This window comes from Opisthocomus hoazin, chromosome 8 (genome assembly GCF_030867145.1).
Source record: "Opisthocomus hoazin isolate bOpiHoa1 chromosome 8, bOpiHoa1.hap1, whole genome shotgun sequence".
NCBI classification, from domain to species: Eukaryota; Metazoa; Chordata; class Aves; order Opisthocomiformes; family Opisthocomidae; genus Opisthocomus; species Opisthocomus hoazin.
The window spans coordinates 56,835,005-56,856,032 of NC_134421.1; the positions used below are offsets into that span (position 1 = coordinate 56,835,005).

A 21,028-nucleotide genomic window follows, 5' to 3' on the forward strand; every position below is an offset into this window, starting at 1 on the left:
ACTCACTACAAATTCTTGCCCAGTCTCCTTTATCATGCCTCCTTCTCATACACAAGGAAAAAAAAAAAAATCAAAGAAATCTTGCCAAACGATAAAAAAGTCCCAGAAAATTAATTCCAATTCCTTGAGAATATGATGAAGATAAAACACAAGTCTTGTTGTCAGATTATAATCTATAAACTGAATAGAGTCTATAGCCTTGTTATTTCTACCCCTTAGAAAATATCTGACAAGCTTCGAACACATAAAAACAATCCTCATATTCTGAAGTTCAAAAATAATCCACTAAAATGACCATTTGGGGAAGCAGCTGAGCAAGAATTCTCATTGATTTATTGCAGAGATCTCTACTTTTGTCAAGCTAAAGGAATGCTTGTCTGCCATTTTTTGCAGCTTTAACTATCCTGTCTCACAATTCAGCAGTTCAAATCTGCTGAAATAAAATCCCAGAAGTCTTACAGGTGCCTCTAGCCATGAATAACAATTTTGTCTCATATATACGTGTATACACACACAAAACCAGACAAGTACCACTTGAAACCGACACATACTCTTACCTGTATTTCTTAGGCCACTTGCCAGTGATTCATATACTGTTAACAGACATGTGTTTTAAGACGTATTACTTGTTGATACAGCTGCCAAGGAAATGCATTGGTCATCCCTTCAGAAATCTCTTCCTTCTTCCAATTACTACTAGCCAAAAAACACCTACTGCAACCACATTAAGGTTGAGTTAGTTCTAAAATAACCTGAAGATGTCAACACCAAGGCTTCAACTAAGCAGCTTTTGTCACATAGTCAGGTATGTTCTGAGGAACGCAATGAGGAAAAAAATATCCAAGTGACCCACAAACCTTGCCAATGCTTTTAAGTTCCTCCGAGAGAAGTGTCAGCCCACAAGCTACCCGTGCATCAAGCCCACCTCAAAATTCTGAGGCCAACTTTGGCAGTTTAGAGAAGCCTTATTTCAGCAGGCTTAAGCCATTCCCTTCCACAGAGCGTTAACTTTATACTTACGTAAAAAGTGTTTTTCCAGTAAGGCCATTTCCAGGTGACCTTTGATATCATTCAGTCTGTCAGATTCCGTTCTGTTAAAATCCTGGTCTCCTGAAGCCACGATGATGCTCCCTGGACCAGCCTACAAGAAAGCCAGAACACACTGACAGCTCCGAGGCACTTTTCTTTTGCCATTTAAAGACATCAACTTACTTCTGGGGCAGTAAAGAAACAGTCACGTGAGAAACATGCAAGTACCAACAGCTCTGCACACCTCTTATTCAGCGTTAAACTACCAAAATGAGTGAGAGCTAATCAAATGCACAGCATCTCTCCCACTTGAGTTTACAAAATGCACTTCTGGAGACCTCAGGGCGTTACTGAAAACAAAGATTTTTTTTTTTTTTCTCCTTCTTACCAGTTCTGATGCATCATCATTTAGCCTTTATTCTGCTTATTTAAAAGGCGTATTTATACTGTCCCCCTCCTCTTCCCATTCCATGAATGGTTAATGCAACGTACTTTACATACAAGGCTGTGAAGCTAGCAAAAGGAGTACTTTTCCAGATACTCACCGAGTTATTACAAAACACATATTGTATATTTTAATATCCATTTATGGGTGTGTAATTCCGAGGAGCGTGGTCCCTCTGTAAGGAAGACCAGTGCAGGGACCGCCACTCCCCCACCTCCAGTACAGCCCAGTTACGGCTGAAGGATGTGTGGCTGGTGCCCAGAAGCTCATCCTGGCAGGCCAGGAGAGGGGGGAGTCAGGAGATTATATGCCTCGACTGACTCGCAGCACCCCTCGAGCGAACTCGGCATTAGAAATACTGCAGAACGCGAGACTTAGTGACTTGGTTAGTTAAGAGCAGCAGTGACCACCGTCCTGTCCTCCATGGGAGCACAGAAAAACCCCAGACCCATGCAGCACAAGGCAGGTAATGCCGTCCTACCCCCATGAAGTGAGCACTTTTGGACAGCAAGAGGAAGGGTGGGCGAGGGCATGTCCCCGGTAATGGCTCTTCAGGCACCGTGTGCAGTCCCCACCAGGTACAAAAGGTCTGTCAGCTAGAATTACAGGAGCTTCTCCAACAGCTTGTACTCAAATCCGAAGTGCTGGATGACAGAAGCCTACATCTAAGACATGATCCCAAGGCAAAAAGGGATTTATTTACCTATCCTAGCCATTCCCCTACCCCTTGTTTGAGCTCGGAAAGCATACAGGAGCTGTAGCGCTTTCAAAAATCAGCTCGCATCCATTTAACCGCGACAGCTTAAATTACATACATATATAAATTCGACTCATTTACAGGAGAGTTAATTAAAAGACATTTTCTATGGTTTAGTTAAAATGTACCAAAAGCTCACTGACAGCAAAGTGCTTTCACTGTCAGGAATGACTTGCGCTTTTAAAACAGAACAGTGTGGAGATACCTCTTGTACACCTGTCTGAGCTGCCCAGGTGCTGAGTTTAAGCCTCAGAGTTTGCCTACGCAGGCCAGCTGGCACCCCGCAGGCACTCACCTCGCACCACCTCCCCGCGCGGCGTGCCGGGCAGCGACGCTGCGTCCAGCCCCGCCAGCAGCAGCTGCCCCGTCCCGCACCCTGCCAGCGCTGAGCAGCGGGAGCCGGCGGCACAGCAGCAGCAGCCCTGCCGGCACGAACCACGCCGCCGCAGAGACGGACAGGGCCCAGGGCTGTCCTCGCGCGGGGAGCTGCTGCACAGCGTCCTCCTCCCCCCGCTCCGGACCCCCGCTCACCCCTGCCTTCAGCAGGGAGGGACAGTGGAACACGCCACCGGCAACCACCCCGCCACCGCTGACGAGGAGCTGCGGTCTGGCTTCAGATGGACATGGGATGGCAATTAACCTCTGCGCTGATTTCTTATCTACAGAGCTAGGTTCTATTGATTTATGCCGGAAGATTTAGTGTTATCGCTTGCCACACGCTTGGAGAGCCCCAACGAGTAAGGTGTGGCTGAAGTCGGACAGTGGCACGCCAACAACACAGCCTTCCTGTACCCGATGAGGGCCTACAGGAAGGACGGAGAGGGGCTTTTCACAAGGGTGTGTAGTGATAGGACAAGGGGGAACGGCTCTAAACTAAGAAAGGGCAGATTTAGATTAGATATTAGGAAGAAATTCTTGACCATGAGGGTGGTGAAACACTGGAACAGGCTGCCCAGAGAAGCTGTGGCTGCCCCCTCCCTGGCAGTGTTCAAGGCCAGGTCGGATGGAGCTCTGAGCAACCTGGTCTAGTGGAAGGTGTCCCCACTCATGGCAGGGGAGTTGGAACCAGATGATCTTTAAGGTCCCTTCCAACCCAAACCATTCTATGATTCTGCGATTCTAACATCACGCTCTACAGACAGGCAAAAGGAAAGCGTTATTAAAATACAGATTGCTGCCCAGGCGTTAAAGCGTGGCTTTCTATACCGTATATCCACATCTGGTACAAAGGGACAGTCGCTGCTCCTAGCGTGCAGGAGTTCATACGGAGCTGTCTAAAGAAAGAGTGCCACTGCTTCAAAACAAACAAACAGATAAATAAATAAAATCATGTACAGGTTAAAGAGCAAGATGCTGTACTCGTCTGGAATGCTCCCGGGCTCTGCGCATGTATTGGGTTTGCGTGGCAAGGTTTTGGTAGTGGGGGGCTACAGGGGCAGCTTCTGGGAGAAGCTGTCAGAAGTTTCCCCCATGTAAGATGGAGCCAATGCCAGCCGGCTCCAAGACGGACCCACCGCTGGCCAAGGCCGAGCCCATCAGCGATGGTGGTAGCGCCTCTGGGATAACGCAGTTAAGAAGGGGGGGGGAAACTGCAGCGAAACGGCAGTCGAGAGAGAGGAGTGAGAGCAACAACTCTGCAAACACCCAGGTCGGTGCAGAAGGAGGGGGAGGAGGTGCTCCAGATGCCGGAGCAGAGATTCCCCTGCAGCCCATGGTGAAGACCATGATGAGGCAGGCTGTGCCCCTGCAGCCCATGGGGGTCCATGGTGGAGCACATCCCCACCCGCAGCCCATGGAGGACCCCACGCTGGAGCAGGGGGATGCCCAAAGGAAGCTGTGACCCTGTAGGGAGCCTGTGCTGGAGCAGGCTCCTGACAGGACCTGTGGCCCGTGGAGAGAGGAGTCCACATCAGAGCAGGTTTGCTGGCAGGACTTGTGACCCCGTGGTGGACCCACGCTGGAGCAGGCTGTTCCTGAAGGACTGCACCCGTGGAAGGGACCCACGCTGGGGCAGCTCGTGGAGGACTGTCTCCCATGGGAGGGACCCCATGTTGGGGCAGGGGCAGAGTGTGAGGAGGAAGGAGCAGCAGAGACAACGTGTGATGAATGGACCACAACCCAAAACAGCACCTGGCTCCTGCCCAATCCGTCCCTGGCTCCCAACCCCACTTGCTGCGGTGGGGACACGAATGTAAGAGACTGAAGTGAGGGAGGAGAGGAAGAAGAACGGGGCTAGTGAATATCTAAGCATATTCCAGTTGTCATCTTCACTGATGATACTCAAGGTATTTCACCAAGATATGAGCTACATTGCAGAAATCCATCTGGAGAACTAGCTCCACTTTTGCGTCTTCAGAGATGTTAAGTCATTAACTCAGGCCCAGGATACCCTGACTGTGCCTCTTAGGAAGCAGGAAAAAGCGAAAGATGACTAGGACTGTGGACTAAATGACATGGGTGAACAGAACTCTTTCTGAAAGTTTCCAAATGTGCATATCTGCTAAAGCACTGGACCCAAGAAGTCTGACACTGGTTAACTGGTTAAAAAACAGCAGGTACACATCATTAAACTCACCAAGAAGGTTACAATGACCTTCTAAGTTAGAGAAAAAAGGAAAAAACATCCGCTAAGTCAAAACATAAGGCTGCTTGCTAGAACACCAGCAGCAACGTCACGCAATAACTGTGCAATAACAAAATGGTTTAACCAGAGAGTAAGATACAAGTTTGGTGGAAAACAGAGCATGCAATTTCCAACATTAGTGACACGATAACGTATTAATGAATACAAGTTGGAAGTGTTCAGAAAACTAAGCATGTCCAGGACAGTGATACGGGAGACATTTAAGCAGATGCTTCCTTTGTCCCAGCAGAATTTTCCCCACACCAAACACACCTTGCTGTGTCAAGAGGTGTTAACGGGCTAAAAAGATGAGAAACAAGGTCCATACATTTTCTGGAGGTCAACTGCCTGCCTCTGAATTCAAAAAGTACCTCTGTCTGAAGTTAGCATAACTGACTCAACTCACAAGTCAACAAAAAAAAAATTATCTTCTATTAATTCCAGCGTTAATTGTGTAATGTTTCTTTCGTCTGCTGCCTCTGCAGACTAGTGCTGGGACTCAGGCTGGACTAACCAATAACTTGGCTACAGATGTCCTTTCTTGCTTCTGACTCACAGTAAAAGCCTTGAAGGCTTCCACAGATTTCTGCTTTTCCTTCTGCCTCTCTGTCTTTGACAGTATTTGACACAGGAGCCCTCTTAAAACGTTGGCAATCACTATTACTCACTGAAGACCGCGCAGAAGGCTCGGCAGTGCCGAGGAAGCCAGAGAAATGCCAGAGTTGAGCGTGGAGACTCGGAGCCAGAGGGGTTAAAGGAAGATTTCAGATGACGACAGATTGCCTCCAACCCACTATCAGAGTTCAGAGTTGCTGCTCCAAGCCGCATCCAGATCCGGATCTGAAAAACCACATCTACCCACAAATGTGCTTTTCAAGCCATCTGCAGTTCAGCCTTTTCCTAACAGCAGCTCTCAACCTGAGAGCTCTCTGCCTTCCCTCCCCAAACCCCCCTCATCCCGCCAGCTCTGGGATTCTGTCTTGTGCACCAAGCGCCGATGCCACCTTCGCTGTACAGCCATGGAAAAGGTCCAAGTCCCTTCTTAACCCAGCAGATGTGGATCCGGCCTCTCCAACTGCAGCACAGCACATCTTCAGCATCACACAGACATGTAACCAGCCAACTCACTCCTTCCATTTTACTTGCAGAAAATCATACACAGATGATTTTCCTCTAGGAATATCTAACAAAATGCTGGTCTCATTTCCAAGTCTGTAATCAAGCAGTTCCCACACACGGAGAATGGGGAGCAGCAAGGACACAGCGTGCCAAGCCCAGGGGCAAGACCATCCACCCAAGGCACTCCTCAGGGCCCGGCAGTGGCCGGGACACGACACAGGGAAGCGGTAATTTGAAATACAAGAATTTTAACTTGTACTCATTTGAGCAGCAATGGGGGGAAAAAAAAAGTCAGGTAGGGCCTGTTGTGACAGGACAAGGAGTAATGGTTTTAAACTAAAGGAGAGTAGATTCAGACTGGCTATAAGGAAGAAATTTTTTACCACGCGGGTGGTGAAACACTGGCACAGGTTGCCCAGAGAGGTGGTAGCTGCCCCATCCCTGGAAACATTCAAGGCCAGGTTGGACGGGGCTTTGAGCAACCTCATCTAGTGGTAGATGTCCCTGCTCACTGCAGGGGGGTTGGGCTAGGTGACTTTTAAAGGTCCTTTCCAACCCAAACCGTTCAATGATTCTTCAGCAATACAACAAACTCCAGAGCTTGTCTAGGAAGCTCATAGTCTCCTGAGTTTCTCAACTGACACTTCACAAGCATTTTCTTACTTCAAATTACAAAAGGATTTCCCGTGCCTGCTGCATTTACCTGCTGTAAGGGAAGGGAAAATCCAACAACACTGCTGAAGAACGAAAGCATCTGTGGAACAGTCAATCCTTAGCAGCAAATTCTGGGAAGTAGTCCTATATTGCAAGCTCCTAAAACACAGCTATATTTTACATGCATTTCAAAAAAATTCTAGTGCTAGCCAGGTTTAGAGATTTTAATATCTTAACTGTAATGTTTGCATCATGCTTTCTACCTTCCAAGCATCATGCTTTCTACCTTCCTGTCATTGTAAATGAGGTGACTGATACTGAAGTTTAAGGTTTTAATTGACATGCTTCAGGAAAAGCCAAACTGTACTGAAACAGCAATTACAGTAATGTTTTCTGTACCACAATACCTCAGATTTAATCCTAGCATGCTGGCGGGGAACTTGCATAAATAGATTAGACTGCTTTCAGCACAATATGCCAGGTACGAGAGCACTTAGACTTGTAATTGTCACTGACAGGTCAGTGCAGAACTTCCACGGGTTTAAAACACAAATTTATTCTCTCCCCACTCTGCCGAAGGGGAGGTGATCCTCCTCTGCACCGAGTTCATTCATATACCTGTACATAGTACTGAATGTCCTCTCCCTTTTATAAAAACAGAACTTTTGTCACATTAAGAGTACATAAATACATCTATAGCACAAAACGATGAGACTTCAGTTAAAATGAGGCAAATCAAGCCAGAACTGGCAAACACCAGGGCGATCTATGATTTTCAGGGCACAGTCCCCATCCCTGAATATTTGCATCTTAGCAAGTCAAGCTGCTGGAGCAATGTTTGACAGCTTTTTTAGGTGCAGAATTGTGATCTAGCAGGAAGGAACCCACATGGCGTCTACAGAGCAGGAAACCATGATGGCACTGAGTCAAGAGGAATTCAATTACCGAACAAGTAACATGACCTGAATTTCCAATGTCACAACAAGACAAACGCTAATACATTCACTACTACTAAACAGGAATGGACCAGGTTACCCCCTCTACCTGTTTTGTGACTGTGGTGTTCTCACAAAACAATGGAGAAATACCAGTGCTGCACACAGTGCCGAATGTCCTTGCTTTAAAAAAAAAATAAAAAAATCAGTCAGCCACCTATGGTAAAGAGGGAAGGGAGGAAGAAATCCGGCAAGCCATTCAGGACCTCAAAGAGATGCTTAGCAAAGAGTGAGTTTGTTAACCAACACGGCTGTCTTGGCAATGATCTGATCATAGTGTCCAAGCACCCACAGAGACCTAAGAAAGTATCTGCTGTCCAAGACATCCCTGGTAGTCCTGGCACTTGAATGGGAGGGGGAAAAGCACCTACACAAGCAAACAACCACCCTGTAAGTTGAGACCTAACTAGCTCAAATTAAGAGTAAGACACCCGTGGAACAAAAAGTCTCACTAAGGAGAATTCACAGGAAAACAACAAATCCTTCCAACCTCAGGGCTCTCCTACGACGAGCTAGCCATATACTTTACCCAAACACAAGTTAGGATGTTTATTATTGAACCAAATAGGTAAAGCTCAAAGTTTTAAGATAAAAAATATAAAATGACCTTATCTGGCCATTCTTCCTGTCCTTCCACAGGGAGTAAATTTTACACACGCTACTTCAGCAAGACATGTGAAGTGGGACTAAGTCCCACTGCTGTATCTGTGGCCGGGGACTGAATGTTCACTTGACTTGTTCGAGGTGTGCAACAGGACGGTCTTCTTTGCAGACGGGCAGGGCTCTGCAATCACAAGCTTTTATGACAAGGCTTTTCACCCCAAAACATCCATCTGTGGCAAGTTTTCGCACACGCTTTTCAAGTTCAGACACATAGACAGAGAAGAGGCACCTAATGTGCACACTTCTAAGTGCAGCACGCACCCCTGAGGCACAATACAGAAGGGCGTTTCATTCACCTGACTGTGCTGTACCGTGCCAATCGACAGAGATCTTTCTGTAATGGCTCCGTAACGATTAATACGCCAGACCGGGGCGGGGGGAAGTCAAGAGGGGCAGAGATGATGCCTTTGTCAAGGGAGTGGCTGACAGGGGAGTCAGACACATCTACGCACTGAAGATGCAGACCAGGCGACCAGGACTCACATTTTGCACGCCTCTGATCACTTCCAAGCCACCAATCTTGCTCTTTCAAGCTCATCAGTTCTGTATCCAGATTTCAATAGAAACAGTGAAGCAACAGAAGTGGAAGCACAGTACAGTCCACATCTATCTGAAACGGCATGCAGCCTAACTTCAATTTCTGCACAAGACTTGCGTTGACTTCTGTATGCTTTCACCAGCTGCCCAAAGGTATTAAACAGGAAGAAACCAACAAGACTTGGTCTCCTCATGATCAGTGTCATAAAAGGATAATACTAAGTTGCTTACTGAGCCTATAAAAGAAAACCACCCTATATAAGCAATTTAAGATTGGAGTTTTAGTCACTGAATTAGAAACAATTCAGGCACAATTCAGCTGTATGATCTCAATACGAAACAGAGACATAACTCAGAATCGGCCTGTTCTCAGCCACTGTTTTAATATCGACTTAAACATACAAGCATCACTTACTTTACTCCCAGCACCTCTGCAGCACAGGGGATTATTTCTCCTCCCTTCTTTTTACGGATGGACAGCAGCGCCTAGTGGGCAGATGTCTGTGAGGGCCAAGCGCTAATCCCCTCAACTTCCCATCTGAAATTCCTCCCTTATGCGTCAGACCTCTTTCCTCATACAAGTTTGCTTATTTTGCTCAGATCTGGAACACAGCTGCTGCTGCTCTTAGGCTGTTCCAGCACCACACTGGGTCTGGAGCTCCCAAGCATCAGGAGCAGGGCAAAACAACAAGTCTGATGCTGTTGCTGCTTTCCTCTGTCCCTTTCTCGCTGTTTTTAAAGAACTACACACAACTGTATTCCAAGGACTTAGACCACAACAGCCTACTTAACAGTATGCAATCAGCCAGAAAGCAAAATGTTTCTCCTCAAATTATCTTCTCAGCACACAGAGCTCAACTAGTTGAGAAAACAAAGACCATCACTACAGATGTCTAGCTGTAAGGCTTTAAACCCACAGCTTTGACTGGTTATATCTCGCTATTCCCTCAGCCATACCATCCTGGAGCTACTACCCTCCTGAAGAAAGACAGAAAATGGTATCTAGGGCTTAAGACAGACCTTTCTCTAGCCTCTAGCTCTGCCATCCAGATCCTTCTGATGAGATACAAAGGGTATTCCCTGCTCTCCACACATACATATGATGCCTAAAGTTTAATGAAAATAAGCCAGTATTTACCTACCAAAACCTCAGAAAATACCATGTTGGAAGGGCAGCAGCACAGACTCGTCCCAGTATACACAATATGTACATCTTAACAAATGACAGATGTCTTCAGTGGAATCAGAGCAAAGGAAAGGCATTCAACAGAACTTCCTTGTCTGAGAAGCTTGAGGATTTGCATACAAGAGACTTTTTGTGACCCAAAAATGCTCTGTCATTACCACTTGTTTGTTCCACGATCACAGGAAAAAAAATCTGGGTAAAGAGGTCTATAGAAGCAGGACTGTATGTGATACCACACAAGAGTACCTGAATTTAAAAAAAAAAACTAATACCTATGGAACAGGATACAAGCTGTCAACCCCAAAGAAGATGCTTAAGCGTATACAGTTCGAAGTCTTTTACTGTAACACTTGTGGTGAGCAAGCCCTGTGCTGCTAGACATGACCTTTCAGACAACAGCTTGACTACATTTTTGGGATTAAAAACTGCACGGTGAGTTTCCACAGAGGGTGGTACAAATGCCGAATCCCAAGTCACATTCTAGCATGTAGTTAAACGGTCAAATTGTAGATTGTAGCACTCCAAGCTCAAGGATTCACAGCCTTTTTTTAATAGTTATAGGAGGAATTTTTTTTTTTTAACCAACTCTTAACATTCCCTGAAACAGCATCTTTTAAAAAGGCAGGTCTGTTTGAGTGCCTCTGCTTACAAGCACCAAAAAATGTTAGCACCTGAAGTCTTGCTCACCTCCTGCATAGGTTTAAATCAAGTCTATAGCACAGAAGCATCACTGGAGACAACATTGCAGTGGAGAACAAGGTGGCTGACTCTCTAAAGAAGCCACCAGAAGTCTTATCCCTACAGTCCTGACCAGTGCCATGAGAGCAGATCTGAGCTTCTCAGACTGAAGTCTTTCCTTCAGATCTGTTCGTTAGTAATTCAATAAACAAATAAAAACCAGACAGCACTCAGATGCACATCCAAGGTTAACAAACCTGTCAACCCACAACATCTCAAATTAATAGTAGGAACAAGGAACCCTAATATTAAGAAATTAATTTTATCTTGCCACAAAATGGAAGCCTATTACTGGAAGCTTACTTCCTAGTCTACAAATCTTAAAGTGTTTAATACAAAATACAGAGAAAAAGAAATACTAATTTCTGTTATTTTTCTGCCCGACAGCTATATAACATAATATAGTGATACTTAAACCAAGTACTTACAAGGTCTCTCAGCTCTTCATTGTCTCGAGTTGACGTTCGAGGTATTTTCACCGGGATTTCATCTCCACATTCAGTGTCTGAAGCATTTGGAGACTCTGCTAAATCAAGGAACTCATCTCTCTTGTGACCTCTGAACCTTATTTTGTCCAACTTTAGCATGTTCAGCACTGCACTTTTCTGCTTTACCTTAACGTGACGGTTGGAGTCTCTGCAAGAAACAAGACATCAAGAGTACTTTGGAAAGCTTGCAATAGACCCAAACATATGCATTCTAATCTCTAATTATTTCCAAGCATCTTTCAAGGGCCTTCCTGTCACTGGAGGAAAAACATGCTGCAGCTTAGCTTTTTAACACGCATTTTCTTCCACAGTGTAACAGATGCATGGTTTGTTTTTCGGTAGTTGATGATTTACCATCTTTCCACACTATTCTGGCCTCTTTATCATGGCGATTTTTAAAGCAAATCAGAAAATAGGCACAAGCTAACGACCTGCACTCCAAAGAAAGATTAGGAAGTCAGCTCCTAACAGGTTACTTGAAACAAAAAAAAGTTTACTGATAAGACCACATTCTTCAACTTGCTGCTACTTCTAAGCAAAGACGTGAAAATACACTAAGCTTCACAACCAATCTTTAAATTCCCAGAAAAAATGGAGCAAAAGAGTAGCAGGGCTATCATATCCCTCTCCTGCTTCAGGCTTAGAAAACAGAAAGTACCAAGGGTTTACTGAAGAAAGCCACCAGACAGATCCACTCAGCAGATCCCACAAAAAAACAGAGTTTGTTGAAATCAACCATAAACCACAAATGCACTGCCAAGATCCTTAAAATTACCACTGAAAGTCTTGTACAGCCTTTGCTACTTTTCTGTTATTCCCTTTGAGAGGCAAAGGAGAATCCCTTTATTACTGATGCTTTCGCATTTTTCTTAAAACCAGCATGACCAAAACCTTACTGCCAGGGAAACAGCGCAGCCAGCATTTCTGCAGAACGTGCAGGTGCCACAGCACCCGGAGGAAGGAGAAATGTCCAGGACATTTCACTTTGTTTTGGTTTCGGCTGCCGCCGGCAGCAAAAGCGCCACGCGGCCGCCCCTCCCCCCGCCGGCGTGCGGAGGAGAATGGAAAGAAAAAGGCAGAAACTGGTGGGTCGGGATAAGGGCAGTTTAACAGAACAGCAAACAGAGGGAAACAGGAACAACGACGATACAGATAAGCAGAAAACACCACACGAACCGCACAAGCCACAAACCTGCTCTCTCGGACAGGACCTGCTCCGAACGCTCCCGAGCCGAGAGTGAGCAACCGCCGCGCCGCCCCGCCCACTGGAACCCAGCATGGAACGCACCAGCACCCGCTATGGAACACCCGGCTCTGTTTGGTCGGTTGGGGTTGGGGTTGGGTCAGCCCCCCCCCTCCCCTCCCCGACCCCCCCCCCCCCTCCCCCCCGCCTCTGTGCCTCTTCCTGGATTCTGGTGAAAATTAACCCCGTCCTGGCCGAACCCAGGACACACTTCCAGTGACAGTATGTGACATGAGCAATACTCAAATGATAAATCATACTGGGAGAAGCATTTTGCCTTTTAGAAGACAATAGAAGAAAGCTTAATTAATGTATGTAAACTCACTGTAATGGGAGCTTTCCACAACACTGCACTGCGTCCTTTCTGGTTTAAATCAGATCTGCTGAACTGCTCCAATTCAATGCTCCACACCTATCTTGCTCTGTACCAAATAGTCCCAAGCTCCATCGTTTTTTTCAAAAAAATAAACCAAAACAACAAAGATCCTGCCACTGCAGCAAGCTACTGCTCTGGCAGTTTATACCAAGCCAGACTCAATTTTCTCTCCTACAACCTGCGTTCCTCAGTCCAGAGAGTTCCATTTGGAGGGTGCCACAACGCTCCCCCATAGGGACTTCTGCAGTGGTAAAAATTTATTTTGAGGCACTTGTTCTGTTACTGTCCTTTTTTCCCTATGGTCAACATTGTCCTCCTCTTCATTAAAAAACACGTTGAGCTCCATGGCACATCATCCCAGGCACTCGGATGGGATGAAAAAGCAAATGGCCGACCTATACATGCGTCATTTCAGCAGTATAAAGAGCAAGAAAGGAGAGCCTTTTGCTACTGGCTCCCACAGCCTTTGCACAGCCTTTGGATTAGGCGGCCAGACAGCTCACTCCTGGTGTGACACTCCTAACCATGGGCCCCTGTACCCAGGGAAAGCCAGCGCTGCGCAGCGAGCCTCCCTGGCACCGACCACGGACAAAGCAGCCCCGCCATTCACCCCCGGCGGGGTTACCGGCTGCACAGAAGCCCGGCCGAAGGAAGGCTCACCAGTTCGGTACGTGTCGCCATGACCGATGAGCAGAGGCGACCGCCGATGCTGCAGAACAGCCCTACCTGGATGCGAAATGCCTCTGCTGAGCACACCCCCTGCAGACCCTCAGGGGGGGAAAGGGTCGTCCTCACCTCCTGCGCCCGCCGCCAGCACAGCCTGCAGCTATTTGTCTCCCGGAGGAGCTCTGGCAGGTGTAGGGTGTAAGTCTGCACTCCTACAAACAGTCTCGTGTCGTCCGCAACCTCCTCCAGCAGCAGCATCTTAGAAATCACTGGCTGCTTTTTCATCCCCTGAATCAACCGTGTGATTACAAAGTGACAGATGTACTTACAAAGACCTAACCAAAAACATAAACATGCTCTCCGACACATTAACAGGATTATTTAAAATAAAAGCAGTGAGAAACGAAACCTACCCGGCCTCCTGCCCAGTGATGGACTTCAGGTGGCTCTGAATCTCCCAAAACGCAGTAACTTGCCTCGCTCCAAGAAATCAGGCTAGTTTTGATAGATCAGTTATTAAAGTTTGTAAAAAGCATTAGCACAAAGCATTTTTAAGTTTATTTAAATAAAAATTATTTTTTGTTTATTAAAATTATTTTTGTTTATTAAAATTATTGTTTTACCTGGCAGTTGGGTTTAATTGTCACTAGAATTTAATTTTGCAAGGGGAAATACAGCAACATACCAATGCCCCTTAAACTATGCTTTGAAAAGGAACTAGTGCTTTCAGCTGCTATATTATAGTGTTACTTTATTACAAGGTAACTCAAGAGAAAAGCCAAACTGAAAAAAAAAAAGTCCTGTCTCAGTTTAAGTATTCCCACCTCCCCCAACACAAAAAGCCTGCAAGTCTTTAACGCATTAACATACAAACACCTTGTACGTACAACTTGTACGATAGTTGAGCCCTTCTATGACAAGTATCTACAGAAATACAAATATACGATGCCTAACATTTTAGGAACAACATTTTGGTGCCCTCTTTTATAAAAAGTATCTGCCTGCCTTCCTTCCTCTTACTTTGGTTAATTAGGAAAGGAAGATATAGTTACAAACTTTCTCCTCCAAGTCACTGCACAAGCAATTTAAATGTCTATGCAGGGAAAAATGAACCTAACAAAATAGGTAAAATATACTTCTGCAATGCAAGAATTAGCTAGGAGGAGTTATTTTAAGTGCGGTTATAAATATGGAAATACAAAGATGGTGATACTTCCCTGGTGTTGCCATCAGTTTTAATAAAGAACCCAATTAAAAACTCTAGAGCTGAAGAAGGAGACTTCAGGCTGCCACAGTCATCCTTCTCACCTCTTGGGGAAAAATAGCTAAGATAAAAGGACAAATGTATCTCTAGTGGTATCAGAGGAGTTAAAGGGATCAATCTGTTTCACTTCGGTATTTAGTCAGTTCTCCAAGTATCTTCCCAGCTTTTAATGTCAGTAAATAAACATTAAAAGTGCTTAATGTGCAAGGCTAATAGTGATGATAGCACTTTTACCGTTTTGTTTGATTTTGGTTTTTTGTCTTTTTTTTTTTACAAAAACCTTAAAAACAAACGTGAAGGCATATATAAAATACAGTTGATTTATGTAACAGCTAGAATATAAACCACCAGACAAGAAAATTTATTATTGCAAATTGATGAGGATGTTCATTTTTTTTACTACCAAGTTGTCAAATAGGAAACTTTCCATGAGATCTTCTAAGATAAGATACTAGCTCTCATTGCTTGATGATGCAGAGATTATTTTCACGTATTGGTTGAAAATCGTCTCAAAAGCTTCATCTCTGTGTACCATGGCACCAAACACCAAAGGCTAAAGGACAGAAAAAAAAGATCATGTCAGTCCAGAAAAGGAAAATCTTCCTCTAGGTATAGTTTTGGCCAAATCAATAGGAACAGGAGATGAACTGTACTCCAAGCGCATTAATAAAGACACAAGAAACCTTTTTTCTATTAAATCCTTGGATATATGGCAGAGTTTCTAAGATTTTCTTCACTTCTTCATCTTCTTCAAACACCCATGGCATAAAACGTTATCTGCACAGAGTATTAGCAATGGAGAACCCTTCAACCCTCCTCTCCATCTGCTCAGTGCATGATGTTTTCCGGACAGACCTCTGCCTCCATTAAAGATTTCTAGAAATCTTTTATCATTGCCTCTTTGTTTTGGCTCACAGAATATTTATTGACATAGATGAACATTTTCAACCTCATAACTAAGAAGTACTTCTCAATATCAAACAACGAGCAGAAAATCTGGTACAACGGTTGCGTGACTTGGAGAAAAGTTATTTACAGGTGAGCAGTTTAAAAGAAGGTTCAGTCATATGTTAAGAAAAGCTTCAGTTGCCCAAAGGGTATTTGAGACTTAGAGAAGCTTAAATCTTTTACACTGTAAGACTGAAACAGGAAAACTGCATCTGAGGGCCAGGCCCTTCCTCCTCACCCACAGACACTCTCAAGCCATCAGCTTTTCACCCCAGACTGCACAGCAGAGCAGCCCTCATGCTCCCGATGAAGCATGCGGGGCAACGGTCAGTGAAACTTCGGGGCAAGCCTTTCTGAAGTGTCAGAGTAAAACAGTCCAGATGCAGCACGACAAGCTAAAGGTTTAATTTAAAGTTCTGAAGCCAAATATAATGACTAATAGACAACTGAATTAAAAAAAAAAAAAAAAAAAAGAGAGAAAAGAACCAAAACAACAAAACCCAAGCACTGGCATAAGGAAAAAAAAGCCTTTATGTCGGTGCTAGCCAGAGAAAGAAGACACAAACGGCATGAAGTCCAGCACAGCAACAGACACACGGCCAGCTCCTTACCTTTTGTGTAGATGGTGTCGATACAGCAATACCCATCCCTGATCCCGGGAGAACAGAGAACACTTTATACTAAAAGAAAAAAAAAACCACAGACCACATTTATCTTGTGTACCGAAGAACTGCAACAGGCGCTGAGAAGGTTACACACCTCGACACTGGTACATCCCCCCAGACACAACTGGCACATGTCAGTCACAAACAACAAGAGGGACCCCGGGGCCACTGGGCACAGCATCGCCCGTACAGCATGAACCTGCCTCTCCTCTTCCTCCCACGCACCGTGGCACCCGGCCCCGACCCGAGCACATCGGTACGGCTGTGGTGCCAGGAGCTGGTGCAGCCACGACACAGGGGACCCCACCGGCAGGACACCCTGGTGCTACACGTCTACACCTACGTGGGAGCGTGCCTCTGGGTATCACCTAGAGGCTTCCCTAGAAGTAACATTCAGCCACTGCTTAAAGAACCACCAAGCAGACCAGAAAAAGCATATTTTTCAAAATTAAACAGACAAACAGGGTATATATAGGTTGTTGGGTCTGGGTTTTTTTTTAGAGAAAGTCTGTAACACTAAGAAGGAATACAGTTGGCTGAACTGGGGAACATCCCCCAGTGGGAAGACACCCCGAGTCTGGCCTGTGTTTCCCACCCCCAAACCAACCCAGTCACAGCATATTTTTATGTTGGCTGCATGATCCCTGTCTCATCTTCCTTCAAAAATCTACACAGATGCAAAAGGACCTTTATGGCAGTGAAGACCTACTAAATAAAGAGCCAGCATTACTTCAAGTATGATGTTTAAAATCCATCAATATGAATTATTAATTCCAATCGGAATGTTGAAGTTACGTGTAAGTAGCCTGCTTTACACACATGCGATATAAACAGAAGGAATTTGTTTGAAAATCTGGAGGTACTTAAGCAGCAGACACTGGGCTGAGGTATTTCTTTGCACAGCATGATTTAATCTGAGGCACTCCTGGCCACAGGGCGTAGCAGAAAGAGGGGTGTCTGTGTTTAAGAGTAGGACAAGTTCAGAGAGGGTAACAAAAAGTGACATTAAACGCCATACAGAGTGATGCAAGGCACAATAAAGCCATCGGTGACTACAGGCTGACAAAACTCAGCCAGAGGAAGCACCACACTGTACTTGCCGTGCTTCCAATCAGCCACTTCTTGCTTCTGTTAGTGATGGGACCCCACCTAGATGAAACTCCAGCCAGATCCAGTCTGGCCATTCTAATGATTTACCTTTCTCCACTGACAATAATCATCCCTCTTTCCCCTGAGGCAGCTACTTTTAAGATGGTGCATCTACCGACATCAACACCCAAACTGAAGTCAGGATTACAAATTCCTGCTAACAGTAAATCATCTTAAAGCCCACACAGCTCTAGTCAATGCAGGAGTTAAGAAACAACATTAACTTTCATTTCAAAATAATTCAGGAGTGTAAGCGATTAGTAAACTACTTTGTTTTTATGCTCCTAGGGAGATCACTTGTGGTGCGTCCAGACGGCTAAACAAGCAGTTCTGGGAAATGTTCTTGATCAAAGAATTACATTTTACTTCTAAAAAATATGAATGGCATGCGTATTTTTTTTTCTTCCTCAAAATAACGTCAGCAGAAAAGCAAAACATGAGTAGCTGAACAGAACACCAGCTTTGTCCCCTATTTGCAACACAAAACAGACATACCTTCTGAATATCTGTTATATCCGTTAGCTTTATAACTTTATTTCTTTTAGATGAGCCGGACTTGGAGCTTTCAAAGCACAAGTAACTGCAGACAAGGAAAAAGAATGTTCATTTTGATACAGTATTCTAAAACAAAGCTCTCCATATCCCTCCTGTCACTTCTGAAGTTTGAAGTCTCACAGGCTAAAATCAGCTTCCAAAAAAGAAAGCAGCACACAATACACGACTCAGTTATGGCTTCTAATTTAGAGCAAACATTTGTAATTCTAGCAACTGGCTACCGTGTCTGAAAGCCCAGAACATACTGTACGCACACATGCACACAAAAATCTTGTATTTATATTACAGCACTGAACAGTTAAACCTGACAGGCATTTTAAAGACACAGGAAGCACGTATATCCTTAAACAGTTGAAATACCAAATCTCAAAAGGCTTATAAATCTTTTACCATCCTAAAAGAAGATTAACGGAAAACACTGTGTTAGTTTCATGTTATTGTGATGCAGACAAAAGCTCAGATTTCTAATCACTGGAGAGTGGTCTCCATCACTAGGTGACATGGCGTACAGATGAGCTTTAATTCCATTCATTACATTCCAAACGAATTTCAGTGCGAGACCCAAACAGTAGTGACGACAGTGATTCAGCCCTGGGAGGCTGAGGGACAAGTAAGAATTAAAAAAAATCCATAAAAATCAAGCACTAGTTTTGAAACCAAGGCTTGAATTTCTTTTTGCTGCACATTGCTTCAAGGAAGCTACACATTCAATTTGCCTTAACAAAATAAACTAAGAGTATTTGCCAAATAACCACTGACCACAAGTCTCAAAATATACTTTGCTCTTAGGTTTCTTTTTTATATAGAGAGAGAGACAGTATGTTATACACATCAAGAACTACAGCTTCTAACAACTGACTACACAGAGCTACTCTCCATTTCTATGCAAGCCTTTCCAAGGCAAAATCACATTTGTTAAGTGTTACCACACCCTAGATTCAGCTCTCCCTCCCCTATGGTGCTTCCCTGAGGTTTTAAAGCACCATGAAAAGGCATTTTTTGTTTCAAAATACCGCTAAAGGATTACTTTTAGATTCAAATTTTTCAGTATCTGTTGCATTTCCCTCCTAAGAATTGCGTGGAGTGCAGCAACTCACTTTTCTGTGACATAAAGAACTCCATTCCTGATGTAGTCGGTAGGCATCTTCCTACCTCTGGTAATCAAGCAGCAGCGCCAGCCGTTTTCACACACTAAAAGAGTCACACAAGAAATCTTACTTTAAGAAAGAGAGAAAGACAGGCATTACCCCCAACAGTTTCCTTATAAAACCACAGAAAACACTGAAAATTAAAGTTTAGATACCTAAAGCTAGAAGTGTTTACAAATAAAAGCCTAAATGAGGCGTTTTTAGACATTGCAACACCTGTTTTAACACCGGTTTAAAAAAACCCAAAACACCCCAACAAACCAAAACAAAAGCCACCCACACAATCATTCCCTTTAACTTGACTGCTCCATTTGCATTACCACAAAAGCCACACCAGGCTGTGCATTCTTTCAAAGAACTGTAAGGATGGGCAATGAAAGAGATCATCTCCATTCTTCCTAATTTAAAGCAAGTCTTTTCAATCAAAAGCTCATACCACTATGTTGCACACAAAGGGAATTCAACTTTAAACTATCCTTGGCTCTTCAGAAAATACTCTACTCATGTAGCCTTCCCGTTGCATAATACCTGCCAAAGGACGCTCGTTTTCCGACAGGTTGAAAACTTCATGGAAATTTCCCCTCTTGGTGGTATGAAAACGACTCGTGTCTTCATCTTTGCTTATTCCGGTTGGGGCGCTTGAGCCCACGTAGCTCCTGGATGCTGCTGCTTGGAGCTGCAGAAAAATAAACACGATTCCCAAATTTGAGCAGCAACATTTAAGCTGCGTTCCTAAAAATAACTTGGCTAACTACTCTTCCTAAAAAAAACAAACAAACTCTGTAATGCAACAATTTTCATCAACTACTTCAATAAAGTTAACTTTGGACTACTGCACTACGCTACTGCTATAGCACAAAACTCTGCCGTGCTATCTGAAGATCACCTTTCAAAGTGCTGCCCCTTCCTTGATGGACACCCTTTGCAGGGGTGAAAGCACATGGTGCTAAATGCACCTATCTTGAAACACCATTTTTCTACAGCAAAGGGTATATCCGATCAGATACAGCTAAGTCACGGCACACAGCTCCAATTACTACACTAGTGGGACTACTAACAGTTAGTATATTATCAGTACTTGGCTCGTCTTCAACAGACAGACCAAGCACAATATTATTGCACAAACTAAGTTTAGAAAGAAAAACAGAGCAGACAAAGAAAAAGCCACACAAAACTGCATAAGCCCATTATGAATACAAACGCTAAAACTGAAAGGAAGTTTTCCATGCTACGATCCATACCTTTTCATGCCCTGACAGCTGGCAGGAAAAGAAACAAACACAAATGTGACAGTGACAAAAGAAAAAAGTGAAGTCTATTTAACAGTATAATACATAGAATAAAACATGAACTGAGTGACACTGCAAGATCTTGCTCACAAACCAGGAGACTACACACAATGAATGCAACTAAAAAAAGAAGAGTTATCAGTGGTTAGAGCACACCAGTTCAATTTACTCAGGCTGCGTTAGAGCCGTTGATCTTTCCTTTGCTTTGAAGATGCACTGAATTTTGAGAGTGTTGACAAGTGAAATAAAACCAGAATGGCTGTCAGCATCCTTAAGGGGGGGGGGGGGGGGGGGGCAAAGGTAGCATGGAGTTCTCAAAACCAAAGTACTCGAGTGAAATCTATTTTTAAACAGAGCTCCTGAACCACTGCAGATGGCCCCAGTAAACAAGCCCTGCTTCTGGAAGGACGGCACACGCAGGTTCTCCTGGAAAGATTCCTCGTGTTTGCTTTCTCATCGTGGCGGGGCACCACACAATTCCAAAGGCTGGC

At 44.4% G+C, this 21,028-nt stretch overlaps 2 protein-coding genes across 2 annotated transcripts in view; both read right to left on the minus strand.

The window, feature by feature from the left end:
• The window catches only part of LOC142362326 (GRAM domain-containing protein 4-like), a 58,091-nt gene extending 44,557 nt beyond the window's left edge, over nt 1-13,534 (minus strand). The window contains exons 1-3 of the mRNA XM_075429561.1: nt 13,479-13,534; nt 11,175-11,382; nt 1,021-1,141 (exon numbers count right to left, since the gene is read on the minus strand). Coding sequence (XP_075285676.1) covers nt 1,021-1,141; nt 11,175-11,382; nt 13,479-13,534 — 385 coding nt within the window. The remainder of the gene's footprint in view (nt 1-1,020; nt 1,142-11,174; nt 11,383-13,478) is intronic.
• A 613-nt stretch (nt 13,535-14,147) lies between these two features.
• LOC142362284 (GRAM domain-containing protein 4-like) overlaps nt 14,148-21,028 on the minus strand; it is a 57,402-nt gene continuing 50,521 nt past the window's right edge. The window contains exons 14-18 of the mRNA XM_075429196.1: nt 19,777-19,924; nt 19,198-19,291; nt 18,041-18,125; nt 16,343-16,411; nt 14,148-15,336 (exon numbers count right to left, since the gene is read on the minus strand). Coding sequence (XP_075285311.1) covers nt 15,235-15,336; nt 16,343-16,411; nt 18,041-18,125; nt 19,198-19,291; nt 19,777-19,924 — 498 coding nt within the window. The 3' untranslated portion in view covers nt 14,148-15,234. The remainder of the gene's footprint in view (nt 15,337-16,342; nt 16,412-18,040; nt 18,126-19,197; nt 19,292-19,776; nt 19,925-21,028) is intronic.